This window comes from Monodelphis domestica, chromosome 5 (assembly GCF_027887165.1).
Source record: "Monodelphis domestica isolate mMonDom1 chromosome 5, mMonDom1.pri, whole genome shotgun sequence".
NCBI lineage: Eukaryota > Metazoa > Chordata > Mammalia > Didelphimorphia > Didelphidae > Monodelphis > Monodelphis domestica.
In genome coordinates, this window is record NC_077231.1 from 101,599,429 (window position 1) to 101,615,675 (window position 16,247).

The 16,247-nt window shown below is 53.5% G+C and overlaps 1 protein-coding gene across 4 annotated transcripts in view; it reads right to left on the reverse strand.

Annotated features, from left to right (window-relative positions):
- Positions 1-1,133: 1,133 nt before the first annotated feature.
- The window catches only part of TMEM184B (transmembrane protein 184B), a 53,587-nt gene continuing 38,473 nt past the window's right edge, over positions 1,134-16,247 (reverse strand). For 2 of the 4 annotated variants that reach the window (XM_056798930.1, XM_056798929.1), the window contains 7 exons: positions 14,267-14,357; positions 13,464-13,539; positions 7,102-7,193; positions 6,176-6,345; positions 4,915-5,109; positions 3,638-3,658; positions 1,134-2,717 (listed from right to left, as the gene is read on the reverse strand). In XM_056798930.1, the coding sequence (XP_056654908.1) occupies positions 2,467-2,717; positions 3,638-3,658; positions 4,915-5,109; positions 6,176-6,345; positions 7,102-7,193; positions 13,464-13,539; positions 14,267-14,357 (896 nt within the window). In that variant the 3' untranslated portion in view covers positions 1,134-2,466. The remainder of the gene's footprint in view (positions 2,718-3,637; positions 3,659-4,914; positions 5,110-6,175; positions 6,346-7,101; positions 7,194-13,463; positions 13,540-14,266; positions 14,358-16,247) is intronic. The other 2 variants (XM_056798931.1, XM_007506192.3) reach the window with 1 other exon arrangement.

The window sequence follows — 16,247 nt, forward strand, 5'->3', positions numbered from 1 at the left end:
GTCTCCGGACAGCCATGAGGAGGGGCAGTGGCGGAGGAGGTGGGACTCGCTCTCAGCCCCAGGACGGAAAAGCTTCCCAAGTTCTCTGGACCCGAGGCAGAAAATCTGGGCCAGAATTCCTTGCTGCTGCCACTTGCTAGCTGGGTGACCCTGGATGAGTCATTTCTCCAGATCCCCCTTCCCCAGCTCCAAAAAGATGTCAGTGCAGGAACTGGTCCACGAAGTAACCCCGGGCACCCCAAATCCACCACACAAAGGGGCCTGCTTTTCGCCCATATTCTGGAGGGAGGCCCAGTGGAAAGAGCACTGAATCGAGTCCTGGGGCTGGGTTCAAGGTTCTGCTCTGCGCTAGGGTCAAGCCTCAGCTTCTCCCATTAAAGGATAAGGCAGGCCTCCCAGGTCTGAAAGCCCATAAAAAGGCCTTCGAGAGTCCTGCGGGTGGCCCGGGGCCAGGTGAGCTGTGGCGCCCATAGCCAGAGAGAGGGCTCCGGTGGGGTGCCTGGAAGAGCAGACCTGGAATTCCCCCCTTGGGAAGCCTCTCCCCAGGGAAGGAGGAGCGGCTCCCTGGGCCCCCACGTCCCCTTGATGACAGCCCGTCCCTCCCTGAGGGCAGGGCCAGGCCTAGAGGAAGCCTTCAAGCCCTTGGCCCATCCCAGCCTCCGTGTCCCGGCTAATTGAAGGCTGGCCCGCTGGTTCGGAGGCACTGTGCCTGACGTCCTGGGTGCCTGCCCTTTCTAGGGCCGGACCCCTCCTTTCAGGGGGTGCCTCGGGAGGGCAGGGCTTCCCTGCGGAGCCCGAATGACTCCCTACTCTATGCGAGGGGGTTGGCGTCTCGGGGTTCGGGCTCTCCCCAAGGCCAGGCCGGCGGCACCCGGCTCTGGGCAGGGAGCGCCGTTCCCCCACCCCCGCTGCATTCCAGGGGCCCCATGTCAGCGCGCGGCTTTCTGGCACCTGGGCCTCGTGCACACCTGGCCCCGCCCAGGGGGCGCCAGACTCTGGCCTCAGTCCCCCAGGGCCCTCGGGGCGGCCTCCTGGGAGAGGCAGAAGGCCCAGGCGGCAGGCGAGGGGTCGCTGGGTGCCCCTGGTGCGGTGCGGAGGGCCAGCGACGTACAGGAGTGAGGAGGCCAGGCCGATTTCAGTACAATCTATATTATCTCATATATATAGACAGATATATATATATTTATATAATCTCTCCGCTTCTCCGCTTGCTCCTGTCCCGGCACCTTAAAATATCACAGAGACCAAAATAGAGAGAGCTGCTTTGTGGGGCGCCGGCGAGCCTACCTGAGGTACAAAACTAGGGGACTCTGCCCGGTCAGCCGGCATTCGACGACGGTTTCGAGTCTTCTGGATATACAAAGAGCTACTCTACCGGAAAATACTAATCGTAGAAAAAGGGCGGGGAGGAGCGTGCCCTGCCCCCGGCTCACCCCGGCGGAGCCAGGGGCCCGGCGGCCTCCCTCCCAAGGAGCCTCTGAGGACGGAGCCCGTGGGGTGCGGCAGGCGGAGGGGGAGGGGGCGGCCAGGGATGCTTCATGCACGCCAGAGCTCTACAAGAGAAGACGGACCGCTGCAGCCTTTCCCGATGGACAGAGGCTCGAGGGAGGAGTGAACGGGGAGGCATCCCGACCCCCGCGGCCCCGGGATCCTGGGGGCACTCGGCCAGGCAGCAGCCGGCTCCTGGAGCGGGGCTGGGACCAGGCGGCCGCCCCTGGCAGGGAGGGCAGGGGCGGAGATCGCAGTGAAACTAAGGCACACACAAGACCTGCCAGGCCAGGATTGGGAGGCCGGAGCCATCCTCCCTCCCTCCCGGCATTTAGCAGGGCCAGCTTTCCGGCCTCTGGGGCTAATTAGGTCATAGAGAAAAGGGTCAGAGAGAGGAGGGCCAAGCCTGAGGCCTCCCACCCGGGCCATCAGCTCCCCAGAGGAAAGCTGGGGGGTCTCTGGAGCTCAGGTGAGGTGAGGAATGGACCCACGTCTCCCAGGGGGAGGGAGGGACGGACGGCCCAGGCTCCTTCCAAATTCTCTCTCTAAAGCTTGGCGGAGAGACCCACCAGGAACAAAGGAAGCGGGAGGGAAGTATTGCACAATTAGGTGGGGAGGGAGGCGCTGCGCTTGCTCCCATCCCTGGGCCTGGGGGGCCTGGCTCGCCCAGGGAGGCAGTGTGGGGGCTGGGGAGAAGAGGGGCGTGGTTTGAGGCAGACACCCCATCTGGCTCCCACATGTCCACACCTCGCGGGTGTGCCCGCCAGCTCAGGCCACTCGCCCTAGCCCCTGACCCCATCCCAGGGGCCCCTGCTTTGTCACTTAGGAGTGTTCCTGGGGAGCCCGCCTGGGCCTGCTCCTCCTCTGGGGGCCCCTCCTCCTGCCATCGGGGAGTGATGGGACTCGAGTGTTTCTGGGTGAATAAATTAAAGAAGGGTGGGAGCCAGGCCGGCGCCCCCGGGCTCGGGGAGGCCGCTCCTAGAACTCGTCGTCGGAGCTCAGCAGGAGGGTCTTCTCGTTGTCCCGGCTGCTGCCGCCGCCGCCGAGGCTGTGGGAGCGGGCGAGCACGTGGGAGCCGTTCCTCCAGGAGGGGCCGTGCTCCAGGGTGGACTGCTGTGTGTACTGCTGGTAGGCGGGGGAGAAGTTGTGGATGGCGTCCTGAACGATGTCGTGGGGGTTCATGGTCTCCTTGAGGCTGCTGGAGATGCTCTTCATGGGGGCGCAGCGGCCTGCAGGGACGAGGCGGAGACGACCCTGAGGCGGAGCCTGATGGGCCCGTACCCCTCCCCGCCCCAGCCTGGCCCCCAGCACCGAAGCGGTGCTCCTTCTGTGCCCAGAAGCCCCAGGAGGGAGGCCCCCAAACAGGCACGTGGTTGCACACGCTGGGTGGTGGATGTGTCTGGTGTGGAGGACAGGGAGGGAAGGGAGGGCCACCCTAGGGCAGGGGGGAGGTGGGCAGCAGCAGGGGCTGCTCCTCGGGCAGGGGAATGGCCAAAGCATGTGTGGTGAGTCTCCCCTGCCCGAGAGTGGCAGGGCCCCGATCCTGGGTGTCTCTGAGGACCGAGAGCCCGAGGAAGGAAGCCGCTGAAGCTTTGGAGAAAGAGAAAGGAAACGGGCATCTCAAGGAAGGGAGGACGGAAGGAAACACGGCAGTGGGGTGAGGCCACGTGGACTGCAGGCAGCTGGAAGGGGGAGGCCAGCTCAGGGAGCCTGGCTCGAGGAACCCCACCCCGTGGGTCCTGGGCTGCCAGGGGCCAGCAAGCTCTGAGAGCCCCCGGGCTCCTCCGAGTGAGCGGTCAGACAAGAGGCCCCGGGTGGCTTCCCATCTACACCTGCCATCCTCGGACGGGCGACACTAGTGCGAGACAAGGGACAGCCGCCCAAGCGTGGGCCCGGTCAGGGGCACGAGGCTCCCCAGGACGAAGCAGCGGGGCGGGAGGGAGTTCCCAATGCTAATGCCATCACGAGGAGGGCAGCCTAGGACACTCGGGGAGACTCCTGGTCTAGGAGACCCCAGGAAGACAAGCAGGACCCTTCTAGGGGCCAGTCTGGGCCAAAGGGGCAGAGGCGGGAGAATGGGGAATGAATGGAGGCATGCTGGCGAGGTGAGGATGGTGAGGATGGAGGCCGCGATGGCCAGTGCACCTACCGTAAGGGCCATACGCCGGCACTGGCAGCATCAGAAACCAGTCGGGGGGGGGGGGGGCAGGAAGAAGGGAGAGACAGAGACAGAGGGAACCAGAGACAGAAAGATGGGAGATAACTGAATGAACAAAATACTCCCAAGAACCAAAGCATCCCCTGGTCCACAGCAAACCCCTGGCATCATCGGAGCTCAGGGACCCACTGACTAAATGGGGAGTGGTGTCCAGGGCCCCTCTGACACGGACTGACTGGCTGCAGTCCCCCCAAGGAGGCCTCGTCCCAGACAAGGGTGGGGAAGCAGGCTGCCCTGCCCCACTGTAGGCAGGGGGCGCCGCACACTGAACCCCAGCTCTGACCAGACCCTCCGGTTCCTGGGCCAAGGCCAGGGCCTCATCATCTCCAGACACATCTAAATCAAGGAGCACCCCTCCTCTGCTCCATGGTGGGGATCCAAGCTCAGGACTCGGGAAGAGCCTAATAAGATGCTTGGTGACAATGAGGCATCTTGGAGGCTTTCTCCAGGATGTCCTGGAGCAGCTCAAAGAGCAACAAAAAAAGGGAGAGCTTTGAGAGAGAATGTGGACAGCTCTCGGAAGCCCCACCTGTAGGGAGTGGATTCTTCAGGCCCTTTGCAGGTGTGGTCCTGGCTTAACAAACCCCAAGTCAGCTCCACTTCCTGGCCCGGAGTAGACTTTGAATGTCAATATTTGTTGGAGCACGGTAGAAACAGCTGGCTTTTGACAAGGGGCAATGTGTGCTATGTGAAAGTAGCCTTGGAGGGGCCAGCTGGGTGGCTCAGTGGATTAAGAGTCAGGCCTAGAGACGGGAGGTCCTGGCCTCAGCCACTTCCTAGCTGTGTGACCCTGGACAAGTCACTTAGCCCCCATTGCCTAGCCCTGACCACTCTTCTGCCTTGGAGCCAATACACAGTAGTCACTCCAAGGGGGAAGGTAAGGGTTTAAAAAAAAAAGAAAGAAAGAAAGTAGGCTTGGGATGAAAGGAAGGAGCCCTTAGGCCTCCTGGAACTCCCACCCACAATCACTGAATGGCCAAACAAGTTGCCTCGCCTCAGTTTCCCCCACTACAAACCAGGGAGCCCATTATCTGGCCCCTCCTGGCCTCCAAGAGAATCCTGTCGGGATGAATGAGGTCACTGACAGAAAGAGCCGAGCGCGTACTCAAGGTCGGGAAGCCTGGGAGCCGGAGGTCCCCCCCCCGCCGCACTCTGTGGGGGTGGCATGTCTGTGCCCTGCTCTGGAGCACCACTCCCTCCTCTCTTACCTTGGGCATCAAGCCTCTTATCGGCGTAGACCTTGTAGGTGAAGGCATGGCGCAGAGCCAGGGAGGCAAAGAACATCTCCACACAGATGATGAAGTCCTGGTAGCCGGCAGCCACGGTGCCCTCCCCCACCGACACCTCGGCCGAGTGGATCTTGGGGATGGCCCCGCACTTCTCCAGGATAGCCAGAAGCATACCTGAAGGTGGGAGAACAAGGCAGCACTGATGAGAGGCCCCAAGAACTCAGAGGCACAGCTGGAAAACGGCCTCGTGTGAAGAAGTCATGGGTCTTGGGAGCTGGCAGCCCCCGGTGCAACGGCATCTTAAGTTGCACTGAGAAGCCCCCCAGCTGAGCCAAACGGGCGAGAGCCCCCCTGGACAGGTGCACGGGGCTCAGTGACAAAGGAGGGTCCAACGCAGGAAGGGAGGGGAGAGGAGACCACCAGAAGGACCTGGGCCACTAGGCTGCAGGGAATGTGATGGCTACCTTGGAGAATCTGAAGGGTCATCAGGTGGGAAAGCAGGTCTTAGAAGGAGGAGCACCCACCCAGGAAGGTAGGCTCCCTGCTTCAAAGAGCTGGGGTTGCATAGGTCAGAGGCCCCTGGAATGACGGGGCCCTAACTCCCCTCTTCCCCCCTTCTGTGAAGCAGCCCACCAAGGACCTGTGGGTGGGGACACTCCCACTGTCCTCCTAGGCAGGGATGTCCAAGTGCACCCAGCAAGACTGGAAGAATCGATTCCCCCGCCCACTTCAGTGACACTCGGGGAGATGCAGGCCATGGGGGGGTTCGGTCTCCAGGGTTTTCCCTCCTATGAGAAATCAGGGGTCAGCCAAGTAGAGAAGGCCCAAAAGCCCAAGAGACCCAATATCCTCCCCAACACGCTCCACACTTCCCTTGGCCGAGCTGTCAATACAATGAAATCTGGACCCAGAATCCAGGCTAAGCAATCAGCCAGGCACCTCAAGTACCGGCTGGCTTCTAATCTCTTTCTAGCCACCATGATACCAGAGCTGGCCATCCAGGAGGCACTCAGCAGCCCCAGGGGTGAATCAAATCAGAGCTGAGTCACTCACTCAACAATGGACAATGGAGCTGCCCAGAACACCAGCCCAGGCACCGGGAGAACAATGAGAGGGCCCGATCAAGAACAGAAGGGCAAGAGCCTAGGGCGAGGCGGGAGAGGCCCAGCAGGCCTGGCCTCAACTAGGACTGGTTCGGCCCAGTGGGGTCGGTGGCCTAGCGAGTAGGGAGGAGCCTCACCTTGCCAGAAGGAAAGGAAGATGACCGACTTGACCATGAAGAATTTGAGGACGGGACTGTAGGGGCTGAGCAGCTCCCGAGTGGCAAAGTAGAAGAGGAAGAGGGCATAGAGGGCCAGGCTGACTGAGATGTTGTAGATGATTGTCACGTAGAGGTAGCCACTGGTGACACTGCAACAGGAAGGCAATGTGAGTCTATGGGCACGGAGAAGCTGCCTCCCCTGCAAGCGGAACCCAGGCTCAGCTCTCTAGATGGAGTGACAGCCCCAACCCTGGAAGAAGGGCAGCACGAGAGTTCCCCCATCATGTTTTTCCTAAAACCTCACACATACTCTCTTCCCCTCCCTCCCTCCTTCCCTCTCTTTCAATCTCTCTTGGCAAAAGGAGGAGCCCTACAGCTGTGCTGTATGGCCAAGTATGGCAGCCTGAGATTCCCATGGGGCCAGGGAGGGTCCACATAATGGCTGGGGAGTTGAGATGGGGATTTCCCCAGGACGAACTTCCAGGCCCCACCACAGCAGATCAAGAAGCCCCCGTCCCCTACCCTTCCACGCACTCATGCCAGACTCCTCACTTTGTCCCTCTGCTCAGATTACAAGAATCAATCATCTGCGGGAATTAGAGGCTAGGGGACAATTGGGACAGAGGCTCGGGCTTTTTCCCTGAGAGGAATAGGGTCCCTTGACTCAGTGTCCTGGCCACAGGCTCACTTCTGCTCATGGGCAGACTCATCTCCAAACCATGTGGTATAAATTCAGAACCAAGTCCCTCCCAACCCCAGAGGAAGGGGAGATTCAGAGGGAGGGCGGACAGACCCACCGATTCCCAGAGGAACGCTCACCTCTCCCTCTACTTCCCCTCCAACCCTCATTCGTCAATCCAGCCCAACATGGTGGGGGATACACCTTCCCCAAAGAATCTGCTTACTCAAAGTCTCCGTCTCTGTATTTGCCAAAGGCCTGGAGGATCACTGTGCTGATGGCCATGAGGGGTTTCACCACACAGAACTGCAGGGTGGCCTAGAAGGAATCAGGGAGAAAGTGAGGCAGACAAACACAGGGGATTGTGGGAATGAGGCCCAAGAAGGCTGGGCCTGTTTTCTCTTGTCAACATGGAAGTCTAGAGGCCCCCAGTTTACTTAGTTTGAGGGTAGAAGCCCCAGGTGTTGACCTTGTCACAGGAGAGGTTTCCCCTGAGGGAAGGTCCCTCTTCATAGACATCCACTTCAGCTTTGGCGCAGTAGGTAGCGTGTCCGTCTCGCAAGCTGAAGGTCCCGAGTTCGATCCTCGGAAGGAGGGTGTGATATTCTGGGAAAGGCTTCTGGAGACAAAAGAGCTACTTGACTTCGGATGGGGTCTACCTCCCACTAGGTCAACACCTGGGGCTTCTACCCTCAAACTAAGTAAACTGGGGGCCTCTAGATTTCCATGTTGACACTCATGTAAACTGAAGCTGCCTGAATGGACAACCTCCCAGCTCTGGTCCCAGGGTTAACTCCACCAGTGTGCTCTGCCCTTAAGGATGCTGCCCTTTGGAATTCTGGAGGGCCGAAGAGAACCAACATCTGGCACCCACCAGGCCCAGTGCGGGGCCAAGCATCCTGATTCAAATGACTGACATCAATGACTCTGTACCCCTTCAGGCCTCCCATCTTTGGCTGGCCATCCCCAAATCCCACAGCTAATTCTCAAAGGACAATTTCAAGGCCCATCCTCACCCCAACTGGATTATTCCTTTCTGGACACAGTCCAGCTTGTCACAGCCCTAAGTCCTAACATGGCTCCCAGGCGAGCCTGCATTCTTCTAGATGTGGTCCGATGAGCTCAGAGTTCCTGTGGCCCTCAGGTAACCTCCGTAGCCTCAATAAATGCAAATAATCACTTGCTTAGCTTCAAGAACAATTCTCTCTGCCCTGGTTTTGCAATACCCCATGGTGGCTCCAGCTAATTAAATGGAGCAGTATTGCAAAACTCTCATTAAGTAGCCAAACAGAATTGTAATTCACTTTAACTTCTAGATACAGAATAATCCAGGAGGTGGGGTGGGGGGAAGGGAACCACAGGGAAGTATTTTTGTAAAATACAAGAAACTGGCTTGAGGATCACAGACTAACAACAACAACAATAATAGTTAGTACTGAGATAGCATTTTACAGTTTGCAAAACACTTTGTCCACGTGAGAGAACTACTACTATGATTCCCATTTCAGGTGACAAACCAAGGCTGAGAGGTTATAGGATTTACCCAAGGTTGCCCAACTAGCCTGAATTCAGGGCCTGAATTTGGTCTTTCTCTCTCCAAGGCTAATTCTCTATCCATTCTATCCCATTTCACAATTGACAGGGATACTGAAGGTCAATTCTAGTGCTTTCATTTTACAGATGAGGAAATTGAGGCCTGTAGAAGGCCGAAGATCACCTAAGTCACAGATAGAGTCATCTATCTGGAGCTTCTGCCTAGAAGGGGATTTAGCAGCTCTCAAGAGGCTTGAGGGGCCAATTCTCTAGCCCTGTCCCACCCCTAGGACTGTTGGCTCCAAGCTGCTGGCATGGGGCAATGGAAACCTTTATGCCTCTTCACTGATAAAATTGAGGAGGGGGGTGGAGAGAGAGGTCAGGAACAAACCCAGACAGGAAACAACTTCCTCCCCCAAACAGGGCTGGAGGAAGCAGGAAAGGACAGTGGAAAAGTTAGGGCCAGCTTGGCCATCTCAGAGAAACCATCTCCCTTCCCCGGGCCTTGTTCCTGGCCTCCATCAAGGCGACCACATAGCCCTCAGGTCCCTTTACTAACTGGAATACTCTGTGCTTCTGAGTAAGGCCAACCCTCCGAGAATGTGGCAGCTCATCTAAAGAGCAGGGGATCCTAGCACACCCTGACCTTGCCCCCTCCCTCTTTTATAGCCTTATCTAAAAGAGGGGCTCACTAAACATTTGTTGAAGGGAATGATTGCTTATATATTACAGCTGAGTTACCATCACTGTTTGTCCCCTTTCTATGCGAATGTCCCATAACTTTTAATTCTTCAGATACTGTGGAATTTCATGACTCACATCACTGGAATTTCTGACTCACACCCCTGGAATTCATGCCATGCCATGTCACTAGAAAAAGAATGGTATTAAAAAACAGGCCTTGGTTTCCTTGGAAAGGAAAAATCCCTTTCTGAAAATCTATTTTAAAATGGTTGGGGCCATCCCAAGAGTACCACATCATTTCCCAAAGGCTAGAGTCTAGCTTCTCATTCAGTTTTGAGTTTGATTTGCTGACCAAAGGCTGTCTGTCTGTCCAAGAGACGTGTACTATTGGCTCATTCCTCTGGCCTGCACATCCAACTGCATTAGGACAAAAGGCACTCTTCATCCACTTGGTTCTTCCCATGTGGATAGTTAGGATGTTACCTTGCTTGGTGATGGGTATCATATGAAAGATTCTGTAATGTTTGGAGGCTTTGTGCTATCAGCACCACATCCTTAGCAAATGGGGGCATCAGAATTACCTTATCCTTTACTGAGAATCTCTTCAATCTGGAATTGGCATTGGACCAATATCTTTCAGGACACAGACAAATACCTTTGGGGACTGTATGTGTTCTTGTTTTAGGCTTACTGGTTAACTAGAGAGCTGAAACAAGTTCTGATATATTTTAAAAACTCCTTATTTTTCACATATGTCTGAGGACAGCATGTTGAGAGAAAGCCTTGATGGCTCTTGGTTTTTAGGATTATAAGCTCCTTTAGAGAAGGCACTATCTTTTGCCACTTTTTGTGACCCTTGCAGTTAGCACAGTGCTTGGTATACAAGAAGTGTTTAATAAATGTTTACTGACTGACCGACCAACCATTCTGCTCCATGGAATCAAATGATTTTCTATTTGTTTTTTCAAAGTACCAGCTCCTAGTCACATTTATTAGTTCAACAGTTCATCAAATGATTTTCCAGAAGCCAAATGTAGATATTACCAAGGCAAAGCCCTGTAAGACAGAAGCTAAGAAAGCAACATCCACCAACATGTAGGAACTCCAATCCACTAGAAGCAAAAGGAATAGGCAGCAGTAAAAAAAGCTTTTGACCCTGGATAATTTCTATGGAGAAAAAGAGCAAAATACAGAAGTGCCAGCAGAGAGTAACAAGCAAGCAAACACATCCAAACTTTCAAAAAAAAAAATGGAACTTGGTCACAAGCTCCTGAAGAACTCTAGAAGCCAACTGTAAAGACTTGGCTCTTGTACTCTCTGGAATGCAGGCAACTGAGTAACTAAAGCTGTATGATGTGGTAGAGATTAATTTGCAAAAGCTTGCTTGTTTCTTTCTCATGGCTCCCTTTTAAGTGTGTAGATTATCTTATCGAGATGGTTCACAAGGCACAAGTCAGTAGATAGTTTGTCAATTGCCTTTAAAAAAAAAGTGGCATATGGTCCACAATTTTCTCCAAGCATTTGGAGGCTTTCTTCAGTTAGCTATCCTTCTGGATTCATCCTTAAGTGCCCCTTGAACTCGGCTAAAATTGCTATAAGGGAACTGGGTAGTGCAGAAGGTAGAACATTGGGCCTACAGCCAGGAAGAGCTGAGTTAAAATACAGCTTCAGATTTTTACTAGTTGGGTGGGCAAGTCATTTAGCCTCAGCATGCCTCAATTTCCTCAAATGTAAAATGAGAATAATATAATTTACCTCTCAGGGTCTTTGGAAGACAAAATGAGTTATTTGTAAAGTGCTTATTAGCACAGTGCCTGGCATACAACAGGCACTTCATAAACACTTATTTCCTTTTTATCTTCTGGTTTAGTTCCCCACCTAGTACAGAGATCCTTAACTCATAGATTGTAAACTAAAACAAAAAATTGTTAACGCTGATTTCAACATGAATGGCTTCCTTTGTGATCCTGTGGATTTCATTTTATGCATTTAGACACATAACTATCTGAGAAATCCATAAGATCCGCCACACTACCAAAGTGAGATGGGGGAAATCTAAGACACAAAAAGGGTCAGCAACGCTTGTTCTGGGGTGTCTGTTCACTGGTTATTAGACAAAAGCCTCACAATGAGTACTAGCAATTCTAAAATCATGGTTCAAGTGGAAAGGGGCCACATAACCTGCCTTGGTTCCATGAGTTATCACGGCCAAAGAATTCAGCACCTACTCCCCAAGCCTGCTGGTGATGGACCTCTCTGAGCTAAGTTAGGTTGCTGTTTGGAAAATGTCCCTGGACAAAGGTTTTCCAACATGGCAGACTGCCAGAATCACTGGCATAATGTAACTTTCCAGGATCTATTGGCGTCCCCTCCCCATTGGCAACCTTTTACAATCCACTGGCATCTCCTTCTAGGACCCAATGGCATCTCCTCAATACAATAAAGCTTCAGGTTAGGGCTCGGGTAGAGACCCCTTCCTGATTACTGGCCTGTCGTTGGCATCAAAGCTACTTTCATCTGACTCAGGCAGGTAAATATCATCTAATGGGTTTGAACAAACAACCTTATTTTGGAAAATGGAAAACCAAAAACACTATTCAACAAAACAGTCCCTTCTGGCCCTCGCGAAGTACTGTGGAGGGCAGTGTGTTGTCCACCTGATTCTAGGGCTGCAGGGAATGTCCAGGACCTAGCACTGTTCGCAGGAGGCCCAGAGAGCAGCTCCGCCCTGGCCACATCAGGCCAGAAGCTGGGCTCAAGGAGGAGGGAATGAACAAGTACGGAACCAGTAAGGCAGCCAGGACCAGGCTGCTGCCCGATTCTGAACCCACTCGCCCTCGTGGGGCAATGCTTGTGGTCTTCTTATGACCCTTCATCAAAATGCACACTCGCCTTTCCCTAGACTTGACCTGGCTGGACTGGGACCATTCCTGCCACTGAGAAGATCTCAGGACACATGATGGAGTCCAGCCTTATGCTGGGCACACTACGCGGAGGCGGGGGAGCCGGGTAAGAGCTGAGCCCAGAGCCCATTAGCAATATTGAAGGGGTAAGAGCAGAGCTCTGAGGGGTCCACAATTGGACCTGGACAGTGCAGATGGCAGGGGAGAGGAGTGGGGGTGAGGAGGGGGAAGAACAGTGCTGCTTAACCAAACCAGCTTCAAGACAAAAAGACTTTCCTTTGCCCATCTTGGCAATCACCACCGTAAGGTATTTCAGACCCCACCAGGGCAGTAAGGGGAATGTCTGTAATGGGGGAGCCTGGCTGGGGAGTCCACCACAGACTCTTGAGCCAGAACAGGGACACCTCCCTTTGACCAGGGGACCATTTATTATTTCCCTGACATTCTAGAGGCATAATGTTGAGAGCCAAGAGAGCAAGCATGAAGGGGGGAAGATGTTGAGTGAATAGAAGTCCTCCTCACCAGGGAAGAGCGTCCTCTCTATTCTCCCCTTGAGGATTTGGCCCTCCCCATCCCTGTGATGCTGGCCTCCACTGGCACCATCTTTCGAACTCTATTCCCTCAAGACACCACCCAAACGAAGCCCAACAATGCTGCAGGGGTCAAAGCTCCACCCTGGGAGGCTCAGGCTAGGGGTGGGAGAGCTCCGGTGGCCACTGGAAGGGACAGGGCAGGCTTGGAGCCAAGGCCCAGCTCACACCTCCCAGGGAGATCCAGGCCCAGCTGCCTGGGAAACGAAGGATCAATTTCACAGCCTGGCTGTTGGGGACCCTCCGTGACAGCTGCCTGGGCAGGGGCCACAGCCTTAACTGTGAGCTGAGCAGGAGGTCTGAGGGATTGGAACCATTTCTGCTTTACCACCTACCTCACACCCACCCTGATCAGAGGAGACCTCCTGACCTCCGGGCTCAGCTGATGGAAACCTTTCACATGTTTAAAAATTCTGCCCCCACCCACTGAACTCCAGACACAATGACTAAGCGTCTGGGGCCAGTTCCTTCTCCCAAAGTGCTCGGTCGTGGGTGCTTAGGGTGCTGGTTCCTGCCTTGATTTCCAAGCATCCTCAGCTGAGACTTACACTTCCCTAATGACATAGAGAATGGTTTCTAAGGACCTACAGTGACTTGTATTCAGAAAAGAACTACATCTCCCTTGTGCCCTTCATCTGGGGCCACCTTGGAATTCTCCCCTATAAGCAGGACTCAGTTGTCTCTCCTCTGAAGGCCACCCAGCCCGACAAGAGCTCTGCAGTAGGACGTGGGCCTAGATAATCCCAGCTGAAGGACCTCCGTTTCCCCATCTGTCCCAGCTCCCAAATCCCAAGACTCCATAATTTGGGTAACGGGACATCTCCCTGGTCCACGAAGTTTGGGCTCCGCTGCCCAGGGAGTGGCCCTCGGGCTCATACCTGTTTGCAGAATCGGAGGAAGCCAATTGAGTAAGTCTTCCCCCAGAGGCAGCAGGTACCATACATGCAGCTCGACCTAAACGAGAGACAGGGGAGTGAGCAGAAAGATGGAACCATCCTGGAAGAGTGGGAGATAGAGTGAGGGACGAGGCAGGTCAGGAAGCACAAAGCTACTCAGATTTGGGAAGGTATGTTCCCTCAAGTCCTCTATAGGACTGGTCAGCCTAAAACAAAGGAATAGTAGGGAGCTAATGAGGGTTACAGGTGAGGAGGGCAAATAGGGATATTGTAAAAAAAGACCCAAGGGAACAAGGACTAGAGGGGAAAAAGACTGGGTGCCAGAAAGGCAGAGCAGAGAATATCTATCCATTAAGTGGCACAGGGCTGGGTAGACAGGGGCTGTGTCTGTTTCTTTAACAGAATTAACGTGGGGATTCCCACAAACTTCCCAAGTGTAAGGAAGGGGCCCATCTTCTCTCTAGCCCCTCTCGTAGCACCTGGTAATGTTCTCTGCACACATGTGGTGCTCCGCCACTGTTTGCTGAATTGAAAATGAGATATACAGGAGCCCAGAGAGAAAGGGGGGAATAAGATGCACCCCTTATATGGAGTTTTGTCCTTAGGCAACTGAGGCCTACAGAGTCAAGGCTCCTTGTAGGAGGCCTCACCCACCCTCTTCCCCAGCTCCTGAGATAGGGCACCCTCCAAAGAGTCAGGTCCAGGGTAACAAAGAGGCAGAGTATAAGCGAGAGGGAAATGAGCTGCCAAGTGAAGCAGGGGTCTGGGGAAGGCCAAATACTTACTCGATGGACTTCCCTCTGATCTCTGACATAATGGCACTTTCTCCTCCGAGGTATTCATAGCAGAGACTCAAAAAATTGTAGATGACAAAAGCTGTGGAGAGAATATCCAGAGAGTCCACAAATCAACTTCTGAGACCCATAAGATGGGGGGGGCTTCACTCCTCCAATGGGCATGGCCTGGTATCTGCTGTACATGATGGCTTTCAGTGCTGTACAGGGCAAGCAAAAACAGCAGACGGGGCTACAGGGAACTGGCTGGTGCTGAAAACAACCTGGGGAGCAACACTAGCTCTTCCAAAATGAGTATCAGTCATAGAATTTAAGACAGAAGAGGAAAATGATGGTATAGAGATTTGCTGCCATCCTACAACGGGCAGCAAGCTGGTACAGCAGATGGAGCACCAGCCTTGGAGTCAGGAAGATCTGAGTCCAGACATTTACTAGCTGGGTAAATCACTTAACCTTGTTGGCCTCAGGTTCCTCATCTGTAAAATGAGCTGGAGAATGAAATGGCAGTAGGCCTGAGACAAGTCTTCCTGACTCAAGGTCCAGTACTCTATCCCCTGAGCCACCTAGTTGCCTCCTAGGCACACAGAGGTTAAATGACTTGACCAGGTCACACAGCTAGGAAATGTCTGAGTCTGAATTTGAACTCAGGTCTTCCTAATACCAGACCCAGTGCTTTTCATCATTGAGCCACTGATGCTCTTCTTAAAAGCTAAACAGAGGACTTTAGATTTGATCCTTAACTTATGGACTGAACTTTTAAAAAAAGAGAATTATTTCCATATAATTAGTGTCCTATTTTTTTTTTTGCATTTAAAAATATGATTCTGAAACAGGATCCATGAGGTTGCACAAGAGCTCCAGGGCACAAAAAAGGTTAAGAACCAGCCCTGTCCACCCAAGAAGAGGCAAGAGGAAGCCCCTGGAGTTGGCTGAGTAGGAGAGTGGCATGGTCAGATCTTTCCCTAAAGAAGGTCACTTTGGTAACAATGTGGAGGATGGATAGTAGATGTAATGCTAACCCATGAAGGAGGAGGAAAGGTTACTTTCTTTTAATCATTCACTATTAAAGAGAATGGATTAGCAGTCTGCCAAAAAAACAGGCTTGGGGTCTACCGGACTCTCAAGCCCCCAACAATCTGAAATCATAAACTGCCAAGTTGGAAGAGGCATTCGAAGTCATCTGGTTCAAACTGTACTCAAAGGATGAATCCTATGGGCAACATTCCTACAAGGTGTTCAACGATACTTCTCTGAGGACCCCATCTCACACGCTGGCTTTTCCTTACCATGAGCTGAAATCTGCCCCATCCTCCCTCTTAAAAACCACAGAATCTCATAGTTGGATAAAATCTCAGGAATTATCTGATCTAACCCAAAGAGAAGGAACACCCTGCCTGCCCAGCTTCTTCAGGAGCTCTGGGCCTGTGAGCCTGCTACCTCCTAAGATGACCACTTCCCTTTTAGACAAGCTCAAGAGGAGCTGAGCTCCTAATCCTACTGTCAGGGGTCCTACACCACTAGAATAGTCTTGATTCCATGACATACCTTCAAAGATACTTTTCTCTCCACTTCCTGCCTCTCCCTTCTCTGTCCACATCAGATCAAACACCGTCAGTTCTGATGCTTGTGTAGTCGGGCTGCCCACTCTCACATCCTCGGCACCCTGCCCCACCACTGCCAATGTCTTCCCTAACAAGTGGTGGCCAGAATGCAATGGGGTCCCCTAGCTGTGGTCTGAGTACTAGGCAGAAGAGGACAGGCCTGCTGGTTTCCTCGTTCAAGACATCATGCTTCTGTCAATGCGTCTCGACTGGAATTGTACTTAAGAGTTCCAAAGTTGTGTATGCCCCCATTCCTGGGTCTGCTTCCCATGGGAAAAGGAGAAGAACCTATGCTCTTCTGCCCGATCCCAAGATGGAAGAGAAGGAAAGGAGGGAAGGAAGAAGGAAGGAAGGACTACCTGGGATAATTA